Source organism: Nerophis ophidion, linkage group LG01 (genome assembly GCF_033978795.1).
Source record: "Nerophis ophidion isolate RoL-2023_Sa linkage group LG01, RoL_Noph_v1.0, whole genome shotgun sequence".
NCBI lineage: Eukaryota > Metazoa > Chordata > Actinopteri > Syngnathiformes > Syngnathidae > Nerophis > Nerophis ophidion.
The window spans coordinates 25,150,323-25,177,897 of record NC_084611.1 but is presented as its reverse complement, the minus strand read 5'-3'; the positions used below and the strand labels follow the sequence as shown (position 1 = coordinate 25,177,897).

The window sequence follows — 27,575 nt, the reverse complement described above, 5'->3', positions numbered from 1 at the left end:
TAAATCTCCCTCCCAGTGTTTATGTCTGGGCCGCAGTGTGATCTTCCATTTGAGTTAACATACTCCCCTCTTGGTTCAACTTTGACCTTTGTGCACATTGTTATTCTGCATGAGAGATACTAAATGTCACATAGGTCCTCACAGTTGAAGGACTCCAGGAACACACACTAATACCAGCTGCAGCAGCATCTGGACACACAAAGATCAGGCAAATGGCTTGTGTGGCTAGAGGATGCTAAATGCATTACAAACAAAGTGTAGTGGATTTTAAAGTGCATGGACACACACACGCACACTCATACACACATTCAGCAAAGTGAATGATAAATCTCCTGCTGCTCTGTGATGAATTGGCTCTGAATGTCATGCAGTGTGTACCTTGAACATGAAATATGGCGCATTTGGGAGAGGAATCCTGCATCACGAGCAGTTTATAGATGAAATACTGCCTGCTGTTGACGCACCTGGGACTGAGACCCCTTGACAACCACAATCTTAGATACACCTGCACAGTCTGATACAAGAACTATATCAAAAATGTGCTCTTGCTTCAGAACATAATGTGCCTACACTGCCTAATGAACATACACTAAGAGACAAATAAAAAACATGAACTTCTAGTATGGAATTGCATATTGTGCAGGTGTACCTAATGTTGTATACAACACATACTGAGTAAAGATGTCCAATAACGGCTTTTTGCCGATATCCAATATTCCGATATTGTCCAACTCTTAATTACCGATTCCGATATCAACCGATACCGATATATACAGGCGTGGGATTAACACATTATTATGCCTACTTTTGTTGTGATGCCCCGCTGATTGCATTAAATAATGTAACTTTATCATAAATCGATTAACGTGGACCCCGACTTAAACGTATTCGTTGAAAATATTTTTCGGGTGTTACCATTTAGTGGTCAATTGTACCGAATATGTACTGTACAGGTGGGCGGGGTTTGATGGTAGCGGGGGTGTATATTGTAGCGTACCGGAAGGGGTTCTGGGTATTTGTCCTGTTGTGTGTTCGGGTGTTAACATTTAGTGGTCAATTGTACGGAATATGTACTGTACAGGTGGGCGGGGTTTGGTGGTAGCGGGGTGTGTGTATTGTAGCGTCCAGGAAGAGTTAGTGCTGCAAGTGGTTCTGGGTATTTGTTCTGTTGTGTTTGTGTTGTGTTACGGTGCAGATGTTATCTCAAAAGGTGTTTGTCATTCTTGTTTGGTGTGGGTTCACAGTGTGGCGCATATTTGTAACAGTGTTAAAGTTATTTATATGGCCACCCTCAGTGTGACCTGTATGGCTGTTGACCAAGTATGCTTGGCATTCACTTAGGTGTGTGTAAAAGCCGCATATACTATGGGACTGGGCCGGCATGCTGTTTGCATGGAGGAAAAGCGGACGTTGCTACAGGTTGTATAATGTTGTCTGGGTGGAAATCGGGAGAAATTTGGCAGAATGATTGCCCCGGGAGATTTTTGGGATGGGCATTGAAATTCGTGAGTCCCCCGGGAAAATCAGGAAGTTGAAACCGATACTGATAATTTCCAATATTACATTTTAAAGCATTTATCGGTTGATAATATCAGCCTGCCGATCTCTAATACAGAGTCACGCTAATAAAGGTAAAATTATGAGGAAAAAAGTTGTTTTGAGAATAAAGCTGTAATATTACAAGAAATATTTGGGTGTATGAAGGAAATGCTCAGTGTCCTTGTGGGTATAGTGTCCGCCCTGAGATCGCTAGGTCGTGAGTTCAAACCCCGGCCGAGTCATACCAAAGACAATGAAAACGGGACCCATTACCTCCTTGCTTGGCACTCAGCATCAAGGGTTAGAAATGGGGGTTGAATCACCAAAAATGATTCCCGAGCACGGTCACCGCTGTTGCTCACTGCTCCCTTCACCTCCAGGGGGTGGAACAAGAGGATGGGTCAAATGCAGAGAGTATTTTCACCACATCTAGTGTGTCTGACTATCAGTGGTACTTTAAAAAAATTGTGAACTGAAGACCAACTTTCGAATTTCAAACCTGACACTGAAGTATCACATTTGTTTACAAGCGAACCTGAAAGGAAAATAAAAGTACACATATATTCGGTCTAAATCTTCTCAGGCTTTGTGGAAAGCTGCATTTTAAAGGACCAAAGCCTGGCATCTCTTCAGATACTTCACGGTGGTTCATGCGCTGACATACAGTGTAAAGAGTGAAGCAGAAGGCCAAATAAACAGAGCAACCGGTCTCCTCAAATCAACACATCTCTTTTTAAGCAAATACAACCTGGTGATGAATTATCAATCAGTGCATCTGCTACTACGTTTGGACCTCGCCAAATATTTGACTCATTCCCTGAATGGGATAAGACACTTTACTCTATTTACAATTTCAACTGTAGCTCGATGTGTATTATTTCACTGCCAGCATCAAAACAGAAGCCAAAGGATTCAACACAGTGTGCAGACATTCAAAAAAAAAAAGAATGTCAGGCTTTGGAACGTGTTCACAGAGGCCATCTGCGAGCTGAAGCACACCAACCACTGAATGTAGGCATGATGGCAAAGATGGCTTTACAACAAAAGGAGTCATTTGACTGCACAGTTGACATAAAAGTGACTATTTAATACACAGAGTTGCTGGCTGCTTTCACAGTGATTGTCCGTCTCTACTGATTATCATTCAATTGTATCAATATTCTGTTACAATGCAGTCCATACTAGCCACCACACTTGACTTGTCTGCACCAGCATCAATAGGGGGTCATCCGGCATAGTCTAATCTAAGCAAAAGCATTCCTGCTATTCCAGGGTCAATACCCCGAGGCCATGGGTCGCCATTCCCGTCTGCTTGGGGCAGACACGTTGAGACTAAGAGCACCCGCCCCCCACACACAGACGGGTGCAAAAAAGTTCAAAGCGCCTAGGTAATAAAATTCTGAATTTGACCAGAAACATAGCGGAGAAATATGTCTCTTAAAACTATGTTTTCTTAACCATAGGGCCCGTAGTTGGGCAGTGAGCGCCCTTTAGAGGGCTGCCAAAAATATATATGTTTCTCAGCTGTGATCTGTATGGGCCACAGTGGTGCTCAGTTGTAATACATACAACAGGGGTGGGCAATTAAATTTTACTGGGGGCCGCATGAGCAACCCGAGCACTGCTGGAGGGCCAAATCGACAATATTTCAATTAAATTTTGCTCAATATTATTTTTGATATACCGTAAGATAAATAATGATAATAATAATAATAATAATATCAATTTCATTTAACCTAACTTAACTTTATAGAAAAGCAGATTGCTTTTGATGGTTTTATTTTTAACACTTCCTAATATGTAAGACAATGCAAAAATGTCCATTTCTGCACAGGGTTAATTTATGTCACTTTATCCTGCATCCTCTTTAACAGTCCAACATTTTTCCCTTTCAGATTTGGACAACCATCTGTTGTCACACCTGCCAGCTTGTCCAATTTCAATCCTAACATGTCCAAACAAGCATTTACCTCTGTGAACAAGTCATTACCTGTGGTTGTCCCTTTTAATTGACTGCATGGCTGCCAACTCCTCCGTGATTTGAAAGCCTGCAGTTATCTCACGTAAGAAAATGAGCAGCTGGGCGGTGTCACGTACATCGCAGCTCTCATGCAAAGCCAGCGAAAAACAGTCAAAATCGGCCGTTCTGTTTTTCAGCTGAAGCTCCGAGTTTCCAGCGATGGCTCAACCCGCTTCGTTACAGTGCGTCGGGAGAGTGACACGTTCTAAAAAGGGGCCCCTCTTCTCCGGGCATATCAGCGCAACAGAGTCCAATAAGCACTCCTTAATAAACTCTCTGTCAGAAAACGCCTTACTTTTTCTGGCGATTTTGTGAGGAGTTACGAAACTTGTCCTGACGGCTGCATCTCCGGGGGTGTGAAATTTGGCAAAAAGTCCTTGTTGGGTTTGCAGTTTTACCCTCGACGCATCAGCCTCCCTTGCGCGCTCTTCATCAAACAGATTTCGCTATTTTTCCTCGTGCTTCGTCATGTAGTGGCGATTCAAATTATATTCTTTAAACACAGCAACCTGTGTACCACAAATTAAGCAGACGGCTTTACCTTTAACTTCTGTAAAGAAATACTTGGCAGTCCATGTCTTGTTGAAAACACGGCATTAGTCATCAACTTTTCTTTTTTTAGCGTGAGCTGACAACTAGGTGGTAACCGGGCATCACTTGTCGCTGTGCACCTTCACTCACAGTATACAAACGGACATACGTCCATAAATAAAAGCATCACAGTTGTGCACTCACGACATAGATGTTTTTTAAAATGTAATTTGTAATTGCCGCTGCTATATTAACTCTCAATCACGCACGCGCATACGTGCACACGGAAGTAATACATAACGCTTTTCAAAACAAATGCAGCACTGTTGTATTGCACACTCGACATAGATACTTTTTTAAAATGTATTTTGTAATTTATGATTGGCCTCACGCGGGCCGGACAGGGACGCACTAATGCCGAGACAGCCAAGGTCTGACATACCTCAATAAAATGGCTATGGTATGAAAAGGGGTAGGATTATATAAGTTCTGCTTCTTCCTACTCCTTTTCGGACATGTTGCAATGAAAAAACTGGAAATGTGTGATGCATTACTTTGTATCGTATGCATGTTTGAAATAAACTGAAAATGAACTGAACTGAACACTTGTCCACCCCTTGTGGCAGTAATGACAATCTCCAAGAGTCATAGAAAAGTTTCTTAAGCGCAAACAATATGTGTTGTAGTTTCATTTGCAGTATAGCTCGGTTGGTATAGCGGCCGTGCCAGAAACTTGAGCGTTGCAGGTTCAATCCCCGCTTCCGCCATCCTAGTCACTGCCGTTGTGTCCTTGGGAAAGACACTTTACCCACCTGCTCCCAGTGCCACCCACACTGGTTTAAATGTAACTTAGATATTGGGTTTCACTATGTAAAGCGCTTTGAGTCACTAGAGAAAAAGCGCTATATAAATATAAATCACTTCACTTCACCTATTTATTTATCAGTTTAGTAAAGAAGCATATCCATTATTACTTTTGTATTACAACATAATTGTATGTACATTTATTTTTTATCAGTTGTTCCCTTTTTATGCAGTATATTTGGTTAGTATTTAGTTTTCTAATCAGCCTGACCTAAGCCTAAGGTTCATGAGTTAAATAACATTTTTTGTGATTAACACATAGTTTCATATCATTGGATTAGATTGTAAACTGTAAGTAGGTTGGATGTACTTACTGAATATGATTAATATCAAGAGTAACATTACTGATTCAGTGTTAAAATTTAAGTGGGCTCTGGGCGCCTCTGTAGTGGAAAATTACAAAAACCTTAGGAACCCAAACTGAGACACAGCTGGATTTTTATTGAGTCAAATAAATTGTTTAATTTATCATCAGGCAGTAATTGTCATTGTTGGGTAGGATGGAATAAACTCTGCTTCTTTCAACTTCTTTTTGGACAAGTTGTAATGAGAAAGTGGAAATTTGTGGTGTACCATATTGTAACCGTATGCATGTTCCAAATAAACTAATTCCATAACCCTACACTACAACAAGGAATATATGTTGTGACGTGAGGGTCCTCGGGAAGGAAACACTTTTTTAGTCCCCAAAACTGAAAAAGTGGCTTTGTCAAGACTTGGGCTAACGTGCAGTTTCCTGCGAGGATTGTTTTCCTGTGATGCAAGGAGACTGGATCGGACAAGGCTTGCAGGTAAAGACAGGATTTAATTTTACTCAAAAAGGAACAAACAAAAGGCGCGCACAAGGCGGAGAACAAACTTGGGTAAGAAAACAAAAAACTAGCACAGATGCAGAACTATGGACATAAAAAAAAACTACATAAAAACTACATAACGGGGGCGGCATAGCTCGGTTGGTAGAGTGGCCGTGCCAGCAACTTGAGGGTTGCAGGTTCGATTCCAGCTTCCGCCATCCTGGTCACTGCCGTTGTGTCCTTGGGCAAGACACTTTACCCACCTGCTTCCAGTGCCACCCACACTGGTTTAAATGTAACTTAGATATTGGGTTTCACTATGTAAAGCGCTTTGAGTCACTCAAGAAAAGCGCTATATAAATATAATTCACTTCACTTACGGTGATGTGAGCAGAACCGTGTGAACTTTGATATCAAGAGCTATGGCATAAACAGAGTCCAGAGTAACAGGGGTGAATCAAGAGTGATGTCGCCAGGTTGACTACCTGGCAACTACAGATAATAGTGACATGATTAACAACAGGTGCGTGAGTTCAAACAAACGAGGCAGATGAAAGTAATGAGTTGTCATGGACACTAAAACAAACCAGGGTGCGCAAAAACAGCAACTAATGAAGTCAAAAACAAAACACAACATAACTAAACAAAACATGATCACAAGACATGGCAGGCTTAAGGAAAATCAGAAGCGTGAGCACTAGAACTGGGTGTAGATGATCAAATGGGGCCAATTATTTTCAATGTGTTTTTATTTTTGTACTTGTCTTAATACTTTTGTACATGTTTTACACATTTCAAACTTTTTTTAAAAGCCTAACCAGGGACAAGGTTTGCAAATTAGCCTATGTACTTTGACATCTGTTACCTGCGGGTAGCAATATTTAATTGAACTGTCCCTGTTAAATAAATACAAAAATTAACAAAATAAATAAAAACTAGTTTGGGTGTTGAGCTGAAAAAGTTTGATCGGAATGATAATAGAATAGAATAGAATAGAATAGAATAGAATAGAATAGAATGCCTTAAATTGTCACTATACACAGGTACGATGAGATTAAAAGCAACTCCAGTATCAGTGCGACAGTCTACAAATATGCAAAACACAGGAAGGAAAGAAAAGAAAAATAGTGCAAAAGGGGCTAAAATGCACAGTTCAGTCCCGAGAACGAATGTTCTGAATGTGTTGTTTATATATTATACTATATACATATATACACAAGCATTCAGACTGTGGGTGGAAAGTAAAAATTGCACACAGCGAGGGGCTCAACTATAAAAGCAGTACCTATGAGAATGCCTTTTAACTTCACAAGTGTCTTTGAGTTGTTTTTTTTAAATGAAGACTTATTTTCACACTTGACTACCAAAAGTGCCTAAAACATTCCCACAGAAAAATGATTAAGGGTTTATTAATGCCCTTGAACCGATTGCACAGTACATCTATTCATATAGACACACGTCTTAATCCAGTTGACAACTGGTCAGTCTAATAAGGAGGGCAACACACATAAGCCAACAAACACACCCTTCAAATAAACCCTCTGTGTCCCATTTCCCGCCCCTGGTGGCCCTAAAACTGCTGGCTGCCACCTCATGTGGAGCAGGTGGGCGACAGGCACACCAAAGTCTCTGGCGGCCTTACACACACACACACACACACACACACACACACACACACACACACACACACACACTTCTTCCTAATGACCACAGATATGTTCAAAAGCAACGGCCTCCCTCGGCCACTTAATTTGACACGCTTGGGAGCAAAACAAAGAACAACCCTCCTCCAATTGTGTCTTTCCATCCAGGCCTGCACTCAATTAGCGAAGGCGGGGATGCTCAAAGTCGGACCAAGCTGATAAGAATCAGGGAGACCTTTTAAGACGTGCCTTATTATGTGCAACAATATTTGACTTTGCTCACAAGAATAATGGCAAACTAGTATCGTGCCAGCTTTTCTTAAAAACAAGATGACCAACTTAATGTGTCGTTTGACAGATAATGCAATAATGCACATTCAATAAAAACAATTAGCAAATTAGAATCGATTCTCAAATAAAAACGATTCCTGATTCAAAATTATTTTTTAATTACATTCGGTGCCAGTATTGTCCCAATACCAATATTTTGGTATTTGGATACTTTTGGGTACTTGTCTAAATAAAGGGGGACCAGAAAAATTGTATTATTGGCTTTATTTTAACACAAAATCTTACGGTATATTAAAAACCATATGATTCTTATTGCAAATTTGTCCTTAAATAAAACAGTGAACATACTAGACAACATGTCTTTTAGTAGTAAGTAAACAAACAAAGGCACCTAATTTAGCTGCTGACATATGCAGTAACATATTGTGTCATTTTCCATTCTATTATTTTGTCCAAATTATTAAGGACAAGTGGTAGAAAACGGACCGGTACTTTTCAGAGATAATTTTCTAAGATTATCACTAGGGCTGTGAATCTTTTAGCACTGCAGAATTTGATTCCATTCCATACTTCGGGGTAATGATTCGAAACAGAATCGATTCTCAAATCAAAACCATTCTTGATTCAAAATGATTTTTTAATTACATTCGGTGCCAGTTCTGTCCCAATACCAATATTTTGGTATTTGGATACTTTTGGGTACTTTTCTAAATAAAGGGGACCAGAAAAATTGTATTATTGGCTTTATTTTAACACAAAATCTTACTATATATTAAAAAATATGTGATTCTTATTGCAAGTTTGTCCTTACTGTAAATAAAACAGTGAACATACTAGACAACTTGTCTTTTAGTAGAAGTAAGCAAACAAAGGCACCTAATTTAGCTGCTGTCGTATGCAGTAACATATTGTGTCATTTTCCATTCTAGTATTTTGTCCAAATTATTAAGGACAAGTGGTAGAAAACGGACCGGTACTTTTCAGAGATAATTTACTAAGATTATCACTAGGGCTGTGAATCTTTTAGCACTGCAGAATTTTATTCCATTCCATTCCTCGGGGTAATGATTCGAAACAGAATCGATTCTCAAATCAAAACGATTCTTGATTCGAAATGATTTTTTTATTACATTCTGTGCCAGTATTGTCCCAATACCAATATTTTGGTATTTGGATACTTTTGGGTACTTTTTTAAATGAAGGGGACCAGAACAATTGTATTATTGGCTTTATTTTAACACAAAATCTTACGGTATATTAAAAAACATATGATTCTAATTGCAAGTTTGTCCTAAATAAAACAGTGAACATACTAGACAACTTAACTTTTAGTAGCTGACCTATGCAGTAACATATTGTGTCATTTTCCATTCTATTATTTTGTCAAAATTATTAAGGACAAGTGGTAGAAAACGGATCGGTACTTTTCAGAGACGGTACAGTACCGAAAAATGATTCATTAGTATCGCGGTACTATACAAATACCGGTACACCGTACAACCGTAGATGGCAGTAATGCACATTACAAAGTGTAAACAAGTGTCTAACAACTAGAGAAGAAGAAGCCATAGCCACTAATTGTGGCCTTTGAGAAAAGCTAATGCTATCATAAGACCGCAGATTTCTTTGAAATTGTACTGGTAACAAAAACATAAGGAAGTACTGAATCTTAGAATTTGGCTCACTCCTGATCCAAAGGACAACCGTACCCTTTCTTCTTGATTGATAGTCCACATAGTCAGCTATTAGGGTCAAGCTGACGCCAATCATCAAGAATCATGGTGACTATAACAACCACAGAGTATATTTTCTTCCCAAGTTAGCCTACCTGGCAGCGATGAATAAGGTCTTGTTCATGATCATGATGAGTTGGATGTCCAGTTTATGTCGTTGTGTGTTGTTTCTGCCGGGTTTGTGGCCCACAAAGGCTGGGTACTGCTTGGTGTCTGCAAGGAGGAGAGCATAGGACTGAAAACTCTTTGATACCATAATTGCAGAAGGCTCTGTTAGGCATGATACCATAGAGATTTGGTTCAAAGTTTAACATCTGTTGCCTAAGATGCTCTACTGTGATCTTAAATTATATGCTGGGAAAAAGAACAAAATGTGTGGCAGCGGAGCATGCAATTGTTGTGTTGTTAGTGGGCCAGGATGAAACAGGAGCTAAAAGTAAACAAGAGCAGGTCCAGACCCAGAGGACACCATAGCCATATTGTATCTCTACAGACATCCATTGTGTACACACTATCAAACAGATGTGTTGAAACACACATGCTCCTGTATCTTAGTGGGAGTAAGCCAGGATCTAAAACATGCAATCAAAGTACATTTAGCATGACTGTACCAATAGAGGCTGGAAAAACAAAAGATGAGATTATATAGCGTTTAGCCTTTAGGAATTACAGCAAATTTATGCAGAGTAAGACATGTGCATAAAGGTTGCATACAGCCCCTTTATGGTCCGACCGTGTAACACTAATCCAACACAAGCTTAGGTAAACTCACATGCTTGGATAAAAGTACCATACATGCTACTGTCCATGTCAGTTTTATGTTTTGCAGGCATGTGAGCACCCTCTGACAAAAAAAAAAAAATTGACAGGGAAAAAAAGGAACATTTCTATCAACAGTGCTGACAGAAATGTGGTGCTATTTTGTCACGCAAACTCCGAAAAGAACATTTTGAAAGTCAAGACTACATTTCCTGCAAATGGGTGCGTTTCGACATTATATTTGACCTTTAGATTTATTCTCATCTACCAACTTCTCTTGGCTGTCTTTTTGACACTTACATGTACCATGTAATGTACCACATATATATTTTTTGTTTTATTAAGTAGATAATTTACAAACATTATTACTAGGGCTGTGAATATTTTACCACTGCAGAATTTGATTCCATTCGATTCTCCGGGGTAATGATTCGAAACAGAATCGATTCTCAATTCAAAGCGATTCTTGATTCAAAACTAGTTTTTAATTACATTCGGTGCCAGTTCTTTGATAAACTACATTCCTCCATAGAATAAATTAACAGCTCTGATAAATATGTATATTACTTTTGTTTCCTTTTTTTTGGTTTTGTTTAAAAACATTTTACCCAAACATTTAATAAAGTGTTGCTAAGGTGGTTGCCTTCACAACAAAGAGCCGCCGCCGCCTAACCTAAAGTCTTAACAAGCTGCTTTGCTTCATTCTGACTCTGTCAGTCCTCTCTGCAGCCCCCGGCATTGTCCCACCCACAGAACCATCTGATTCGTTACACGCAGAGCGGTAACAGCCAATCAGCAGTGCGTATTCAGAGCGCTAACAGCCAATCAGCAGTGCGTATTCAGAGCGCATGGAATCAGTGCTCCAGCGGTGTGATGAGCAGATAGGTAAGCATCAGGCAGTGGACACTCCCCAATTGATAACAAACATCTCTCAGTCAACCACTAGTAACATCACTATGAGCCCATTGATGTTCTAGAAACATAAACAGCAGCTCAGCTCGCTCGCAGTCCTTGAGGGGAAGGCTAATTAGCTTTAGCATAACGTTAGCTATTTTTGCGGTGTGCGCGTGCGTGTGTGTGTGTGTGCGTGCGTGTGTGTGTTACAGACAGCAAAGCCTTGTCTGTCTGTTATTTTACTTTACCTTTTTGTTATTTCACTCTACTTTTTTCTGTGTTGATTGAGCTGTATTGAAGCAGCAAAAAAAGGACATGTCAAATGAAGAGATTCCTGAAGCTGTCTAAGATAGTTGATATAATAATGTAACTGCATCATAAAGCCTACATGAATTCTTGGTGTTCAGGGAGGAATAGTCTCTCTTGTTGCTATTGTACTATTGTTTCAGCTATAGTTACATTAATCATTAGTATCTCAGGTAACTAAGACTGTTTTGTTTTTACACAACAAAAATTTTAGGCTTCTTCACGCGACGAAGCCGGCCTAGTTCACCACAGTCTGTAGTCTATTGCCCCCCAGGCTATGTGGTGGCAGTGACGAAGTGGAGACGTAATGGTGACAGGTCGAGTTACACTGATCCTTACACTCACCCACCCCCTTACCCGGTCTGTCCGCCGGAGAGACACCACCTTAACTAACACATTTTCTGGGGGTAAGACTGAAGTCAAATACAAATAAGGCAACAAGAGAAGTATCCCAGGCTTCTTTTTACAAAAGTAAATATTTACAGCAGATATGGGCATCTACATCAGCAATATGAGTTGCATGAGTGGCTGGACAGGACAAATAAAAAATGTAATAAAAAAAAAAATGTAATCGATTTCAAAAAAAATGTTTTAATCGATTAAGAATTGTTACAAATAAGAATCGCGATTAATTCAAAAATCATGTAAAATTATATTAAATGCATGCCAATGACTCAGAAAAATTTTTCCATTTGGCAACTCTATCCTGTGGCCACGCCCCCTCAGGTAATGTACTTCCGGGGTTGTGACCTCTGTTTACAATCATTCACGTCAAAAATATACTTTCTTTCTGGCTACTAATATATACTCTAGAGATAGAACTGGTTCGGAAGTAACAGTGTTCAGATTGTACTCATCCAAACATGATTAGCAGTAAAGTAGACAACCGTCAACGTTGTGGCTCGGAGAGCAAACACAGGTGACAAGAAGTAAACTAGCTAGATGATGCTAACTATGCTAACTAGCGAGCATGTTTAAATGTCTCTCTGTCCTGCAAGTCACTAAGGAGTTTCAACATGAGGAACAGCGAGTACCCGCGGCTGAAGTGTTTGGATCGTATTTTTTTGATATTTCATTTAAAAAACAGGAAGTGAAATTTTGATGCGGAAATTATTGTTTGAAAACGTGGATTTCCGCATTTTCGCAGATATTTTACATGCCTGGTTTTGAATCCCCATGCATATATTGGCTACCAGCTTAAATGTTCCATTTTTCTACTATTGATCAAAATGATTTGTTTAACAAAAGATATGAAAAATACAAAAAATATAATAAGTCTTATTTGCCTATCAGTTCATTTAAATGGCTTATCAATCAATATACTTGAAATCATTTTAGAATTTTAATTCAATTATTTCAATTAATAACCCATAATTAAAATGGGTAAAAAAAAATGTTTTTTAACACTTTTCTTTTTAAGCTATTTAGTTTAATAGTCCAATCTTTGGTAATGACAAAGCATTGCTTTGTGTTTTGGTTTTTCATAATCTTTTGTTAATATAGTGAAAGTGAGTAAAAGAGTTGTCAACATTGTGGGTTTTTTTTGTTTTTGTTATTTAAATTTAAGAGTTTATATGCATCCATGCAAGACATCCCTCGACAGGAGCCTTCGATGGGAACATCGACGTCCCACTGGGGTGACTTTTTCCTTGCCCTTATGTGGGCTCATTTACCGCGGATGTCGTTGTGGCTTGTGAAGCCCTTTGAGATACTTGGGATTTAGAGCTATATAAATCAACATTGATTGATTGATGCCCTGCGATGAGGTGGTGACTTGTCCAGGGTGTATCCCGCCTTCCGCCCGATTGTAGCTGAGATAGGCTCCCGCAACCCCAAAGGGAATAAGCGGTAGGAAATGGATGGATGGATGATTGATTGATTGTGTATAGTTGACAGTAGGGCTGGGCTAGATGGACGAAAAAGTATATCTCTATATATTTTTACTTAAACTCGATATTCGATATACAGTAGATCTCAATTTATTTTTCGATGAAAGTATACATATAAAGATTTTAATTTTTGATCGATAATCAGTGGAATTGAAGTGAAGGACAACTGTACTTTAAACAGTCAGTGGCACTTTTATTAACCCAGTTAGTCAAGATGGGTATTAACAGCACAGAAAATAAACTGTGTAAGTGTCACAGAATTACGTAACATTAATAAAATTGAAAAATATTCTTTCTACCTAAAATAAATAACATAGCTGTGCAAATAATAAAAAATTTATCAAACTCAGATTAAAAATACATTTGCAAGAAAGCAATTTTTAATTCCCAGTCGACAATGTAATGGACTGTCACAAACTTGCGGTTCTCATGCGAAATATGCCCGACTCGGCAACTCGATTTTGGGCTTACATGGTAAACAACTCAAATGAATGTTTTATGCAGACACATTTGTCCAAATGAGGCCAAACAGACGTCGTCTACATCGCTAAAACAACAATATAAGGAAGAGAATCCCTCTGGCTTCTTCCACTAGTTTTATTAAATATATAAATCTTAAAAGATCCCTCTTCTTTTATTCGACTCTCTCTTCATCATTTGGGACGTCTGCTGTGATTTCCCTTCCTGATTCGATGACCCGCCCTATCTTGCATCTGATTGGCCTGTCCCTAACCAATTGTGAATCATCATTGTAAACAACCAACCAATCATGGATGTTCTTATATGTGCAAGCACATCTTGGAAGGAGGAAGGCGGTGAGAATCAAGGAACACAACAAATAAGTGGTGTTAGATCATTTTACCGGGAAATATATCATATCGATATTACGATATTCTCTTAATTCATATCTTGTTTAAAAATATATCGATATATCTTACAAACTTGATATATCGCCCAGCCCTAGTTGACTGTTTTGTTATGTTTATTTGTAATATTAACGGTGGTTAACTTATTCACACTCGTATGACAGTTACAAATGTTAAGATGTTACTTCAAAGTTGCATGTGCTGTACATTTAATGGGTTTCGTGATAGTGACAGTTTGACCCTTGAACAGTTTATTGTCGAGTCCATCATTTTCAATTTCTAATAAGGATACAGGTGGTACAGTCGTGGTCAAAAGTTTACATACACTTGTAAAGAACATAATGTCATGGCTGTCTTGAGCTTCCAATAATTTCTACAACTCTTATTTTTTTGTGATAGAGTGATTGGTGCACATATTTGTTGGTCACAAAAAACATTCATGAAGTTTGGTTCTTTTATGAATTTACTATGGGTCTACTGAAAATGTGACCAAATCTGTTGGGTCAAAAGTATACATCAATCAATCAATCAATGTTTACTTATATAGCCCTAAATCACTAGTGTCTCAAAGGGCTGCACAAACCACCACGACATCCTCGGTAGGCCCACATAAGGGCAAGGAAAACTCACACCCAGTGGGACATCGGTGATAATAATGATCCAGTGGGACGTCTGTGACAATAATGATTATGAGAACCTTAGAGAGGAGGAAAGCAATGGATGTCGAGCGGGTCTAACATGATACTGTGAAAGTTCAATCCACAATGGATCCAACACAGTCGCGAGAGTCCAGTCCAAAGCGGTTCCAACTCAGCAGCGAGAGTCCCGTTCACAGCGGAGCCAGCAGGAAACCATCCCAAGCGGAGGCAGATCAGCAGCGCAGAGATGTCGAGGCGGATCAGCAGCGCAGAGATGTCCCCAGCCGATACACAGCCGATACACAGGCAAGCAGTACATGGCCACCGGATCGGACCGGACCCCCTCCACAGGGGAGAGTGGGACATAGAAGAAAAAGAAAAGAAACAGCAGATCAACTGGTCTAAAAAGGGAGTCTATTTAAAGGCTACAGTATACAAATGAGTTTTAAGGTGAGACTTAAATGCTTCTACTGAGGTGGCATCTCGAACTGTTACCGGGAGGGCATTCCAGAGTACTGGAGCCCGAACGGAAAACGCTCTATAGCCCGCAGACTTTTTTTGGGCTTTGGGAATCACTAACAAGCCGGAATCCTTTGAACGCAGATTTCTTGCCGGGACATATGGTACAATACAATCGGCAAGATAGGATGGAGCTAGACCGTGTAGTATTTTATACGTAAGTAGTAAAACCTTAAAGTCACATCTTAAGTGCACAGGAAGCCAGTGCAGGTGAGCCAGTACAGGCGTAATGTGATCAAACTTTCTTGTTCTTGTCAAAAGTCTAGCAGCCGCATTTTGTACCAACTGTAATCTTTTAATGCTAGACATGGGGAGACCCGAAAATAATACGTTACAGTAGTCGAGGCGAGACGTAACAAACGCATGGATAATGATCTCAGCGTCCTTAGTGGACAGAATGGAGCGAATTTTAGCGATATTACGGAGATGAAAGAAGGCCGTTTTAGTAACGCTTTTAATGTGTGCCTCAAAGGAGAGAGTTGGGTCGAAGATAATACCCAGATTCTTTACCGTGTCGCCTTGTTTAATTGTTTGGTTGTCAAATGTTAGAGTTGTATTATTAAATAGAGTTCGGTGTCTAGCAGGACCGATAATCAGCATTTCCGTTTTTTTGGCATTGAGTTGCAAAAAGTTAGCGGACATCCATTGTTTAATTTCATTAAGACACGCCTCCAGCTGACTACAATCCGGCGTGTTGGTCAGCTTTAGGGGCATGTAGAGTTGGGTGTCATCAGCATAACAGTGAAAGCTAACACCGTATTTGCGTATGATGTCACCTAGCGGCAGCATGTAGATGCTGAAGAGTGCAGGGCCAAGGACCGAACCCTGGGGAACTCCACACGTTACCTTAACGTAGTCCGAGGTCACATTGTTATGGGAGACACACTGCATCCTATCAGTAAGATAAGAGTTAAACCAAGACAGGGCTAAGTCTGACATACCAATTCGTGTTTTGATACGTTCTAATAAAATATTATGATCGACGGTATCGAAAGCAGCGCTAAGATCGAGGAGCAGCAACATAGATGACGCATCAGAATCCATCGTTAGCAATAGATCATTAGTCATTTTTGCGAGGGCTGTCTCCGTCGAGTGATTTGCCCTGAAACCGGATTGAAAGGTTTCACATAGATTGTTAGACGCTAAGTGTTCATTTAACTGCTCCGCAACAATTTTTTCGAGGATTTTTGAAATAAAGGGAAGGTGAGACACCGGTCGGTAGTTTACCATGAGGTCAGGATCGAGGTTAGGTCTTTTAAGAAGAGGATGAATAACCGCTTTTTTGAATGCTAGGGGAACAGTGCCCGAGGAAAGTGATAAGTTTATAATATTTAGCACTGATGGACCTAATAATACAAAGAGCTCCTTGATCAGTTTCCCAGGAAGAGGGTCAAGTAAACATGTTGTTTGTTTTATTCCATTTACACGTTGTAACAATTCCTCTAATGTTATTTCCTCAAAACGAGAGAAACTATTTTGGAGGGCAGTATCCGCCGTATATACAATCGTGTCAGTGTTAATAGAACCCCGTTGTAGCTGGGACGCATTGTCTTTAATCTCCTTTCTAATGACTTCAATTTTCTTACTAAAGAATTGCATAAAGTCATCAGCTGAGTGGGTGGAGCTACTGGAAGGAGTCCCTTGTTGGGTAAGCGATGCTACCGTACTAAACAAAAATTTAGGATCGTTTTTATTACGGTGGATGAGATTTGAGTAATAATTAGCTTTAGCTAAGGTAAGCATGCGTTTATAAGTTATTAAACCATCACTAAATGCTTGATGGTGCACCTCAAGTTTAGTCGTGCGCCATTTGCGTTCCAGCTTTCTGCATAATAATTTCTGAGCTCTAGTTTCTTCTGTAAACCACGGGGTGCGCTTTTTTGGAGCCTTTTTTAACTTTAGCGGTGCTATGTTATCAATGGTTTCGCGCAGGGCGTCGTTAAAGTTGTTAGTGAGGTTATCAATAGAGCCCACATACTTTGGGAATGGTGCCATTACCGAGGGCAGTAGGTCAGCAAGAGTTGTCGTTGTGGCCGTATTAATGTTGCGGCTGCTATAGCAGTTATTATTATTATTAGTTTGACGAACATGCGTCTGAACCTCGAATTTTATAAGGTAATGATCGGACAATACTTTAGTATACGGGAGTATCGTAACTTTGGAAGCGGTGATACCCCTGACAAGCACTAGGTCTATCGTATTACCGTTGCGATGCGTGGGTTCATTTATTATTTGTGTGAGACCACAGCTATCAATTATAGTCTGGAGCGCTACGCACGGTGGGTCCGATGGGGCATTCATATGGATATTAAAGTCCCCCATTATGATTATATTATCGGCGTGTGTCACTAGATCAGCAACGAACTCTGAGAATTCATTGATAAAGTCCGAACAGGGCCCTGGGGGGCGGTAGATAACAGCCAGGTGTAGAGGCAGCGGTGTGACAGACCTCATAGTAAGCACCTCAAACGATTTATATTTATTATTTATGTTAGGACTAAGGTTAAAGTTTTCGTTGTATATTAGTGCGACCCCCCCACCCCTTTTAAGCGGACGGGCAATATGCGCATGTGTAAAGTTAGGAGGACATGCCTCATTTAGCGCAAAAAAGTCGTTTGGTTTAAGCCAGGTTTCACTGAGACCGATGACGTTAAGATTGTTGTCTCTGATAATATCATTAACTAACAACGTTTTAGGAGACAATGATCTTATGTTTAAAAAACCTATATTATAGGTAGTGGGCTGTTTTAGGGAATTTTTGATCAAATTATCCGTAGTAGCAATATTAATAATGTTGTGTTTATTATGCCCAGTGCATTCAGTATAATTACGACCATATCTAGGAATTGATACGACGGGAATGATCCGATTGTTTGTTTGTTGCTTTGATAAACTGCACGCATCATGGTTAGCCACCTCAGTAACGGGGATTTTCCGATTGTTTGTTTGTTGCTTTGATAAACTGCACGCATCATAGTTAGCCACCTCAGTAAAACACATGTCCAACTCTGAAACACTCAAAGCAGAAAAAACTTGTTCTAATTTAACAGACTCCTTACCCAGACCAGTAGTCTCGCATTTTCCATCTAAATCCGTCTTCGGGATGGAGGAAAGTGGTGTTCTGTGGGGATTAGCCTTCTGCTTTGTTTTTAGCCCCGCTCGACATCCGCGTTTCCGATCACACCGCTGGCGTCTGCTCCGTAGACGGCCCCCGCTGCTACTAGACTCCGCTGCTTCACAGGCCGCTGGATGTAGCCGCCGACGAATCCCCATGCTAGTTAGCATGTTTAGCACGCCCGCGTCTATCAGTCCAAAACGGCCCAATATGTCCATATCCAGAAGTGTCTGGCGGTCGTACGTGATCACGGAGTGACCACGATGCGAGCCAGCCATGAAGTCTGCAGAACTGTCCGGCATTTCCGCCAAATGTTCCATCTTTAGCAAGAGCACCGCAGTGTCGCAGCCCGTCCGGGCGCCGCCATCTTGCAATGTTAATATTTGGTTACATGTCCCTTGGCAAACAGCTCAGTCTTGTCCATGTGATGTCAGATGAAACACAAATTGAGCTGTTTTGCCACAATACTCAGCAATATGAGGCCTTCTGTCAGGGTGTGTTGTTGACGAACCCCATGATGCAGAGAAGGCAGGCTTGGTCCAGGAAAACATGATTTAATGTTCAAAATAAAAGGTAATTAGGTATAGCCAAAACTGAAAACAGGAACCAGCAAATAGAAAAACTAGAAACAGCTAATGGCTAACAAGAAAACACGAAACAAAAAAGCTAGGAGAAAGCAAACTAAGAATAGCTAACAGGAACAGCTTACCGCTACGATGACAGCGACAAAGACAAGTAGTAGCACGACAGGTAGTAGCTGTAACGATATCGACAATGACAGGTAGTGGTGACATCGACTCGACACGACACGACAATACTCCAACACCGAGTGGAGGACAAAGCAGGTTTAAATAGTAGCTGGGTGATTGACACCAGGTGTGGCCAGGTGCCAATCAGCCACAGCTGAGGGGACACAGCACTCAGGGAGATCAACAGGAAATAAAGACAAAATAAGAGCGCTGACAGGAAATAAAACTAACACAGAGGAAAAACTAAAACATGATCAAACTGTCAGGGAAAAGCCCGACACCTTCAATCCCAGTAATACCATGCCTACTGTCCAGCATGGTGGTAGCATTATGCTCTGGGCCTGTTTTGCTGCCAATGGAACTGGTGCTTTACAGAGAGTAAATGGGACAATGAAAAAGGAGGATTACCTCCGAATTCTTCAGGACAACCTAAAAATCATCAGCCTGGAGGTTGGGTCTTGGGCACAGTTGGGTTTTGCAACAGGACAATGACCACAAACACACGTCAAAAGTGGTAAAGGAATGGCTAAATCAGGCCAGAATTTAGGTTTTAGAATGGCCTTCCCAAAATCCTGACTTAAATGTGTGGCCAATGCTGAAGAAACAAGCCCATGTCAGAAAAACAACACATTTAGCAAAACTGCACCAATTTTGTCGAGAGGAATGGTCAAAAATTAAAGCAGAAGCTTGTGGATGGCTACTAAAAGCGCCTTATTGCAGTGAAACTTGCCAAGGGACATGTAACCAAATATTAACATTGCTGTATGTATACTTTTGACCCAGCAGATTTGGTCAAATTTTTAGTAGACCCATAATAAATTCATAAAAGAACCAAACTTCATGAATGTTTTTTGTGACCAACAAATATGTGCTCCAATCACTCTATCACAAAAAATAAGAGTTGTAGAAATTATTGGAAGCTCAAGACAGCCATGACATTATGTTCTCTACATGTGTATGTAAACTTTTCACCACGACTTTATATGATGAGTAAAAAACCAGTCGGGGGAAAAAAAATATATAAAATATGCTTACAGTTGCCGTGCGAGATACTGATTGGCTCGCTGTCTTCGGGGAAGCCCGCCCCAGCTATGTGCAGTAGCGAGAAGTAGAGGAAGAAGGCCTCTGACCTCATGGTCGCACCACTCTACTGCCGCTGCTGGTCCTCTGCTGCAGATGTACCTCACCCTGCGACAAGAGCAGATAAAACAGAAGCATTGTAAACATCCTCACAAAAGATAGTTCGATTAAAAAATAGCATATGAATTTCCGTCGACTCAAGTGGGCTGCAAGCAAAGCAGACATAAGTGGATTAGGAAGGTGGTGCGCGTCATAGATCGATGTCAGGCAGAGAGGATCCCTCTCGTCATGCAGATTATCCCGTTTTGAAGTAGCATCGAGACCTATACATGCAAGGGTGGAGACCCAAGTACCTCATTTACAACTTGTGAGTCACCCCTCTCCAAAACATTCATGACTGCCGCGGGCCTACCACTAAAAGCAGTTCCGTGTTGTACCATCGAGAGGATGAGAAGTAATTGTCATTGTTTTTATTCCAAGATGTGAATAGGTGGATGAGAAACTACAAGCCCCGTTTCCATATGAGTTGGGAAATTGTGTTAGGTGTAAATATAAACGGAATACAATGATTTGCAAATCCTTTTCAACCCATATTCAGTTGAATATGCTACAAAGACAACATATTTCAAGTTCAAACCGATAAACATTTTTTTAATTGCAAATAATCATTAACTTTAGAACTTGATGCCAGCAACATGTGACAAATAAGTTGGGAAAGGTGGCAATAAATACTGATAAAGTTAAGGAATGCTCATCAGACACTTATTTGGAACATCCCACAGGTGTGCGGGCCAATTGGGAACAGGTGGGTGCCATGATTGGCAATGAAAACAGCTTCCCAAAGGATGGGGCGAGGTACACCCCTTTGTCCACAACCGCGTGAGCAAATAGTCAAACAGTTGAATAAACAACGTTTCTCAAAGTACAATTGCAAGAAATTTAGGGATTTCAACATCTACGGTCCATAATTTCATCAAAAGGTTCAGAGAACCTGGAGAAATCACTTCACGTAAGCGGCATGGCGGGAAACCAACATTGAATGACCGTGACCTTCGATCCCTCAGAAGGCACTGTATAAAAAACCGACATCAATCTCTAAAGGATATCACCACATGGGCTCAGGAACACTTCAGAAAACCACTGTCACTAAATACAGTTCATCGCTACATCTGTAAGTGCAAGTTAAAGCTCTACTATGCAAAGCGAAAGCCATTTATCAACAACATCCAGAAACGCCGCCGGCTTCTCTGGGCCCGACATCATCTAAGATGGACTTATGCAAAGTGTGAGAGTGTTCTGTGGTCTGACGAGTCCACATTTCAAATTGTTTGTGGAAATATTCGACATTGTGTCATCCGGACTAAAGGGGAAGCGAACCATCCAGACTGTTATCGACGCAAAGTTCAAAAGCCAGCATCTGTGATGGTATGAGGGTGCATTAGTGCCCAAGGCATGAGTAACTTACACATCTGTGAAGGCACCATTAATGCTGAAAGGTACATACAGGTTTTGGAACGACATATGCTGCCATCTAAGCGCCGTATTTTTTATCGACGCCAATTTCCCAACTCATATGAAAACTGGGTTTGTATGTCGTTCGGAAATGCAGGTGAATGTAAATGGTACATCCTCTCCTTCTGAACCAGGAAGTACACTGCAAAAAATGAATATTATCAACAACAGTATCAATATTAGTTATAATTTCAGCATAGCAGTGATTAAAAATCACTCATTGACATTATCATTAGACATTTATCAAAATTTAAAAAAAAGAACAATAGTGTCACAGTGGCTTACATTTGCATCGCAGCTCATAAGCTTGACAACACACTGTGTCCAATATTTTCACAAAGATAAAATAAGTCATATTTTTTTTTTTTTACATTATTGCAATCAGTTGATAAAACATTGTCCTTTACAATTATAAAAGCTTTTTTTTTTTTAAATCTACTACTCTGCTAGCAAGTCAGCAGACTGGGGTAGATCATGCTGAAATCCTATGTATTGAATGAATACAGAATCGTTTTGAATCGAAAAAATATTGTTTTTGAATCGAGAATCGAATCGAATCGAAAAAATGAATATATTATCGGATCGTGACCCCAAGAATCGATATTGAATTGAATCGTGGGACACCCAAAGATTCGCAGCCCTACTAGCTACCAATAAACTTACTAGACTCAAATAGTGTACAACCAGGAAGTATCAAGCTAATTAATAAACAAAATAGGGGGGCAGGGGGGTCCTCTCCAAGGTTTCTCATTGTCTCGAGTTTTCCTTGCCCTTATGTGGGATCTGAACCGAGGATGCCGTTGGGGCTTACGCAGTCCTTTGAGACACTCGTGATTTAGGGCTATATAAAAAAACATTGATTGATTGATTGATTGTTTGACTGCCGTCTACTGGTCAAACTCGTTATTACACCATGTATCAAATAAAATATATTCGAGGTGAGTAAGCTCAACCATACTTATTCGAGTTTTAAGAGAAAAAAAAGACCTAAAATGCGCCTTATAGTCCGGAAAATATGGTATTTTTTATTTTGTGAGAGGAATTGATATACTCTTATTGTCATTTCAGCTTTTGCCTCTCAACCTTGGTGGAAAAAAATCAGTGAATATATAAAATGTTTTCGCTTAAAAATGTCGGAAGGGAAAAATGAGGACGTTACGTCGGCCCGTTTTATGAATTACCTGCATGTTTTACTTGATTAAATAAACATTGTATCTTCAACAAGCTCATTCTCTAATGCAGTTTCATATGAAACGCATATCTATCAGCTTCCGGCTTAATGTGTTCACCAGACATGCCGCGGCGGCCCGTCTCATCGTTTACGGCAACAGATTACAGCAATAAATCAAACCAGACAATTATTGCGTTAGTAATCTAATCAAGAACCGAGCGTTTCATTTGCATAAAACTTTCCTCTTCGCTTTCTTTTTTTCTCCTCCCCCTCAAACTTGCTGGGAAATAGAGGATGCTGCGGGGATGAAGAATTGAATAAAACAGTCAATTTCATTTACTTCGCACTGATAAAAGTTGTTTATACCAGCGTGTATTATCGCTCAGTGAAGGGAGGAAGAGGAACGATGAAAACAAAAAGGAGGGATTACTTTTACTTTCTCTCTCTGTCTCCATGCTACTGCGAATCCCATTGAGGAGAGCAATGAAAACACTATTCACACACAGAGGATCACTGAGGGGAATACCAAAGCTACAGCCTGGTTACCACCTTCATCTCGTGTCAGTCCCTCCTCCTTCTCACGACAACTTTTCTACCACACTCTTCTATAGAATAAAATCACTAAAATATGTTGTCCTCCCCTCCTTTATACTTTTAAACTACAGGAATTACAGTTAGGGCTTTCTTAAGCAATAAAATTACACTAAAAAGTCTTAGACATTAAAGTCATAGTGTATTGAGGATAAAATAATATCAATCCATCCATCCATTTTCTACCGCTTGTCCCTTTTGGGGTCGCAGGAGCCTATCTCAGTTGCATTCGGGCAGAAGGTGGCGTACATCCTGGACAATTCACCACCTCATCGCAGGATAAAATAATATATTAATATTAAATTATTCCATCCATCCATTTTCTACCGCGTATTCCCTTTGGGGTAGCGGGGGGCGCTGGTGCCTATCTCAGCTACAATCGGGCAGAAGGCGGAGTACACCCTGGACAAGTCACCAACTCATCGCAGGATGAGATAATCTATTAATATTAAAATTATTCTTTGTATTATTATTTAATATTAATTGATAAAAAAATACATTAATATTAAATAAATTACTTGAAAAAAAATTGCATAATATTACAAGAAAAATGTTGTAATGGTATGGTATAAATGTTGTCTTTTGCTCAAACAAAATATAGAATATTACCACCAAAAAAGATAACATTCTAAATAGTTATGATGTATGATTTTTTTATTGTGAAAATGTGATTTTTCATATGGTATTGATCTTTTAAGAATACATTTGTGTTCATAATATTATATGTATTAGTTTTGCATTAGGCTACAGTGCATGTATTAAAACATATGTCCTTAATAACAAAACTTTATTAACATTAAATACTTTGAAAGGATCACATATCTGTCATCAGATATCAGGTCAGAAATGACAATTAGGGCTTTCTATTGCAAAAAAAAATACATAAAAAAAGTATGAGACATTAAAGTCATAATTTATTGAGGATAAAATTATATATTAATATTAAATGAATTACTTGAAAAAAAAACGCATAATATTACAAGAACAATTTTGTAATGGTATGGTATAAATGTCATCTATTTCTAGAACAAAGTATGATGGAATACTACCACTAAAAAAGATAACATTCTAAATAATTATGATGTATGATTTTTTTATTGTGAAAATGTGATTTTTCATATGGTATTGATCTTTTAAGAATACATTTGTGTTCATAATATTATTTGTTTTACTTTTGCATTAGGCAACAGTGCATGTATAAAAACATATTTCCTTAATACCAAAACTTTATTAACATTAAATATTTTAAATGGATCACATATCTGTCATCAGATATCAGGTCAGAAATGACAATTAGGGCTTTCTTATGCAAGACAATTACAGTTAAAAGAATGTATGTAACGCCAGTTCGGCATCGTGGTACCGGGTTTGACTCCCTCGTGGATGCGTCAAACGAAGAACACAACAAAGGTAGGATCTAACAAATGTATTAACAAAAGGTGAGCTCTGAACAAAAACACTGGAGCTAATAAAAAGGGAAACAAAAGACGCTAGCGTGAAAGCTAGGAAATATAAAGAACTAAGACTTGGCATGAAGGCATAAAAAGTAAAAACAAATATGATTAGCATGTGAGCTAAAGATGACTAGATGGCTGAGCTAATGAGCTAGCGAGAAAAGCATACATGACGTTACGTTGTGTGAAAACAAACTAGAGTCCCAGAAAGAATAAACAGAAGAGGCTGGCTTATAAAGGGAAGGTGATTAACAGAGAACAGGTGTGCAGCTGAAACTAAAAAGTAACCATGGTGATGGACTAAACGGGAAATAAACGGAGAATGAGAACAAAGATGGAAAAATAAAGAATAATATGTTAAGATCCGAGTCACGGATAGCAACAATTTAGATATTAAAGTCATAGCTTATTGAGGATAAAATAATATTAATTAAATTACTTGAAAAAAATTCATAATATTACAAGAAAAATGTCATGGTATGGTATAAATGTTATCTATTGCTAGAACAAAATACGATAGCTTATCACAAAAAAGATCACATTCTAAATAATTGTAATGTATGATTTTTTTGGGGGGGGGATATTGATCTTTTAAGAATACATTTGTTTTCATTGTAATACATGTTTTACTTTTGAATTAGGCCACAGTGCATGCATCATAACATATGTCCTGAATACCAAAACATTATCAACATTAAATACTTTGAATAGATCACATATCTGTCATCAGATTCCAGGTTAGAAATTAAAATTAGGGCTTTCTTATGCAAGTAAATTACACTTAAAAAAAAAAAACTTTTTAATGGTATGGTGTAAATGTTATCTATTGTTCGAACAAAATATGACGGAATATTACTACAAAGAAAGATAACATTCTAAATAATTATGATGTATGATTTATTTTTTATTGTGATATTGTGATTTTTCTTGCGATATTGATCCTTTAAGAATACATTTGTTTTCATTATATTACAAGTTTTACTTTTGCATTAGGCTACAGTGCATGTATTAAAACATATGTCCTTAATAACAAAACTTTTTTAACTTTAAATACTTTGAATGGATCACATATCTGTCATCAGATATCAGGTCAGAAATTACAATTAGGACTTTCTTATGCAAGAAAATTACATTCAAACAGTTTTTAGAGACTTAAGTCATAGTTTATTTGGGATAAAATAATATTATAATATTAATTAAATGACTTGAAAAAAACCTCATGATATTCCAAGAAAATGTTGTAATGTTATGGTATAAATGTTATATTTTGCTAGAACGAAATATGATGGAATATTACCACAAAAAAAGATAACATTCTAAATTATTATGAAATTGTCATAGAATTTTTTTTATTTTTTTTATTGTGGTAATTTTCTTGCAATATTGATCTTTTATTTGTTTTCATAATGTAACATGTTTTAATTTTTCATTAGGCTACAGTGCATGTATTATAACATATGTCCCTAATAGCAAATCTTTATTAACATTAAATACTTTGAATGGATCACATAACCGTCATCAGTTATCAGGTCCGAAATTACAATTAGGACTTTCTTATGCAAGTAAAATATTTTTTTTTTAAAGAGTCTTAGAGATAAAAGTAAAAGCTCATTGAGGATAAAATAATATATTAATAATAACTAAATTACTTGAAAAAAAAAACCCCTCATAACATTATAAGTAATGTAATGGTATGGCATAATGCTATCTATTGCTAGAATAAAATATGATATAATATTACCACAAAAAAGATAACATTCTAAATAATTATGATTTTTTTTTATTGTGATATTGTGATTTTTGTTGCGATATTGATCTTTTAAGAATACATTTGTTTTCATAATATTACATGTTTTACTTTTGAATTAGGCTACAGTGCATGTATTATTGCATATGTCCTTAATACCAAAACGTTATCCATCCATCCATTTTCTAGCGCTTATTCCCTTTGGGGTCGTGGGGGGGCGCTGGTGCTACAATCGGGCGTACACTTATTCAGCCTGTTGTTCAGTATTCTTTATTTATTTTAAATTGCCTTTCAAAAGCCTATTCTTGGTGTTGGGTTTTATCAAATACATTTCCCCAAAAAACGTGACTTAGACTACAGTACAATTTATATATGTTTTTTTCCTTCTTTATAATGCATTTTCGGCAGGTGCGACTTATACTCCGGAGTGACTTATACTCCGAAAAATGCGGTACTTATAAAACAACCTTGCCTTCCTTCATACTTCCTTGAAATGAGACGTTTGGAATTTGCCTCATTTGTGACGTTTTTACAATTGGTGATATCAGCGGGTATCTTCATACATGGTAAAGTTTTATTCAATGAGAGTTGCGCGAGTCTGCCATTAAAGTCAATGGGTTCCAACCTTTTTTGTTATCTATTTGTTGTGGGGCAGACTGGCTCATACATGCACATGCATCCTCCGCTGTTCTGATACAAAGTAGCATATAGTTCCGACTTATATCGGTCAGTAGACTCAATATGGAAGCGCTAAAAACTACCACGTGGCCAACGGGGAGAAGACAAAGTCAAAGTAAGTAGGACTGCGCACCCAGAAGAGACAGTCAGAAAGCGTCTTGAAAACGGTCTGTAAAACATAATATATTCAAA

At 38.7% G+C, this 27,575-nt stretch overlaps 1 protein-coding gene across 6 annotated transcripts in view; it reads right to left on the bottom strand.

Moving 5' to 3' along the window:
• sema6a (sema domain, transmembrane domain (TM), and cytoplasmic domain, (semaphorin) 6A) overlaps window positions 1–27,575 on the bottom strand; it is a 328,543-nt gene that overhangs the window by 165,963 nt on the left and 135,005 nt on the right. For all 6 annotated transcript variants that reach the window (XM_061899543.1, XM_061899535.1, XM_061899550.1 and 3 more), the window contains exons 3-4: window positions 20,186–20,338; window positions 9,511–9,628 (exon numbers count right to left, since the gene is read on the bottom strand). In XM_061899543.1, the coding sequence (XP_061755527.1) occupies window positions 9,511–9,628; window positions 20,186–20,285 (218 nt within the window). In that variant the 5' untranslated portion in view covers window positions 20,286–20,338. The remainder of the gene's footprint in view (window positions 1–9,510; window positions 9,629–20,185; window positions 20,339–27,575) is intronic.